At 33.1% G+C, this 2,191-nt stretch overlaps 1 protein-coding gene across 2 annotated transcripts in view; it reads left to right on the plus strand.

Moving 5' to 3' along the window:
* The window catches only part of LOC106476655 (sphingosine-1-phosphate lyase-like), an 8,314-nt gene that overhangs the window by 2,701 nt on the left and 3,422 nt on the right, over positions 1-2,191 (plus strand). For both annotated transcript variants that reach the window (XM_013937297.2, XM_022380466.1), the window contains exon 2: positions 693-810. In XM_013937297.2, the coding sequence (XP_013792751.2) occupies positions 693-810 (118 nt within the window). The remainder of the gene's footprint in view (positions 1-692; positions 811-2,191) is intronic.

The raw sequence follows: 2,191 nt of genomic DNA on the forward strand, positions 1-2,191 counted from the left end.
TTTGTTACTCCTTCCTCCACCTGGATGAAGTGTATAAAATATTTTGTTACTCCTTCCTCCACCTGGATGAAGTGTATAAAATATTTTGTTACTCCTTCCTCCACCTGGATGACGTGTATAAAATATTTTGTTACTCCTTCTTCCTCCTGGATGACGCGTATAATAGATATTTTGTTACTCCTTCCTGCTCCTGGATGACGCGTGTAATAGGTATTTTGTTACTTCTTCCTCCTGGATGACGTGTATAATAGATATTTTGTTACTCCTTCTTCCTCCTGGATGACGTGTATAATAGATATTTTGTTACTCCTTCCTGCTCCTGGATGATGTGTATAATATACAACTTTTTTTGAGTGTCTTTAAGAAATATTAACATCAATATCCAGGTAAAATATGAGATCTGTCAATCTTAAGTAATTAACATCCTCTTGAAATATAAGAAAAGCTTGTTCCAAGTAACTGAACTTGTACATAAATGCATACACAGCATATTTATACAAAATATTTGTATAAAAAGACCCTTGTTCCTACCATTATTCATTCTTCAGCAGATATCACACTAACTTGGTTTTAGGACAACAGAGGTCTAAATGTCCCATATTTTTATTGCTTGTGTGTGTTAAAAGTTATGTTGCAACAGTTTCTTTGTCTTGTAAAAGACTTAAAAATTGAAAGCTTATGATTTTTTACAGGTAGTCGAGCAGGTGGACTTATTGCAGCTTGTTGGGCATCACTCTTGTTCTTTGGAAAAGAAGGCTACACTAGTAAAACAAAACAAATCATTTCAACAGCAAGGTTTCTTAATGAAAGGCTAGTATTCTGTTTAAAAAATGGTATAGACTATTTAAGTTTGTTGCTTATAATACTCAGCATAACTGACTAAAGGTTCAGTTTGGTTACGTGGGAATATTTCATACATTTGATAAATGTGCACCCCAGTGGCAAGTCTGAGAGCTTAAAATGCTAAATATTAGGTTTCAATACCTGTGGTTGACACACCACAGATAGACCATTGTGTAGTGAAGTTTGTTACTATAAATTTACAATGTTTTAAAATAGCTAGTTCTTCATACAGAAAAACTGAGTTCATATTTACATTATTTAAACAATAAGGAACATCAATATTAGAAAACAACATTATTAGATAATACAAGTTTTATTTTGACTTGCCGTGGAAGTTTAATATTGTGAGCAGACCGTGACAAAGGTGATGCATGAAGTTTAACTGGAAAAGCTGCTTCTAATTTTATGATTTTGCCAAAAATATTTAATCAGTACAAATATTTAATGTAAGTTTTGCTTTTCACCTTGTTGACAATACTTGCCTCTGTACCCTACTTGTCTAATAATAAGTATCAGCATTTTTTATTTTGTTGTGTGTATTTTGTCCTAATTTCATGGACTGCAGATATTATGTTCCCAGTTTTGTATTATACTCTTAATTACAAAGGTTTCCTGTGAAGTATGTTTAAAGACAATAATAACACAATCAGGGAAAGTTTTTTTATTATCATGAATTCAGTAGCAAATATAAGTTGTTATTTAGTCTGATAACAAGGTTTCCATAAGTCCTTGAAGTTGTGGTAAGTTGTAGATAAGTTCTAAAAATATTGGAAAAGTCTATAAATTTCAGGTTCAGTGTGAAATCCTTTATGAAATAAGCAGTTTAATTCAAAAATATTAAATAACAAACAATTTTGGTTATTGGAATTCAGCTTGTTCATGTGGTATCAGCTGGTATTGATCTCATGCTTTGTGATACCGAAGACTGTTGCTACTCCTGTTGGCAGGCATGTTTGTTTAACAAAAATCCAACTTTAATTCTCCATTGGAGAGGTAGAGTCCTTGAACTCTTGAGTGTGGGTCCTGGACTTTTCTCATGTAAAAGTCTGCTATAATCTATACAGGACAGCTATTCGTAGGCTGTCTTATAAAATACATTTAAAGTCACTGAAATGAAATGTTAGCAATGATTTAGAAGTGTATCACCATTTGACTATGAAGAAACATTAGTATTCACTGCCCTACTACAAAAACATCCCATTATTTTAATCATGAAAGAAGCATCAGAAGATTTAGAGCCAAGTCTCATCATGAGAAGATGGAAGAGCCAAGTCTCGTCATGAGAAGATGGAAGAGCCAAGTCTCGTCATGAGAAGATGGAAGAGCCAAGTCTCGTCATGAGAAGATG

This window comes from Limulus polyphemus, unplaced genomic scaffold (genome assembly GCF_000517525.1).
Source record: "Limulus polyphemus unplaced genomic scaffold, Limulus_polyphemus-2.1.2 Scaffold11138, whole genome shotgun sequence".
NCBI lineage: Eukaryota > Metazoa > Arthropoda > Merostomata > Xiphosura > Limulidae > Limulus > Limulus polyphemus.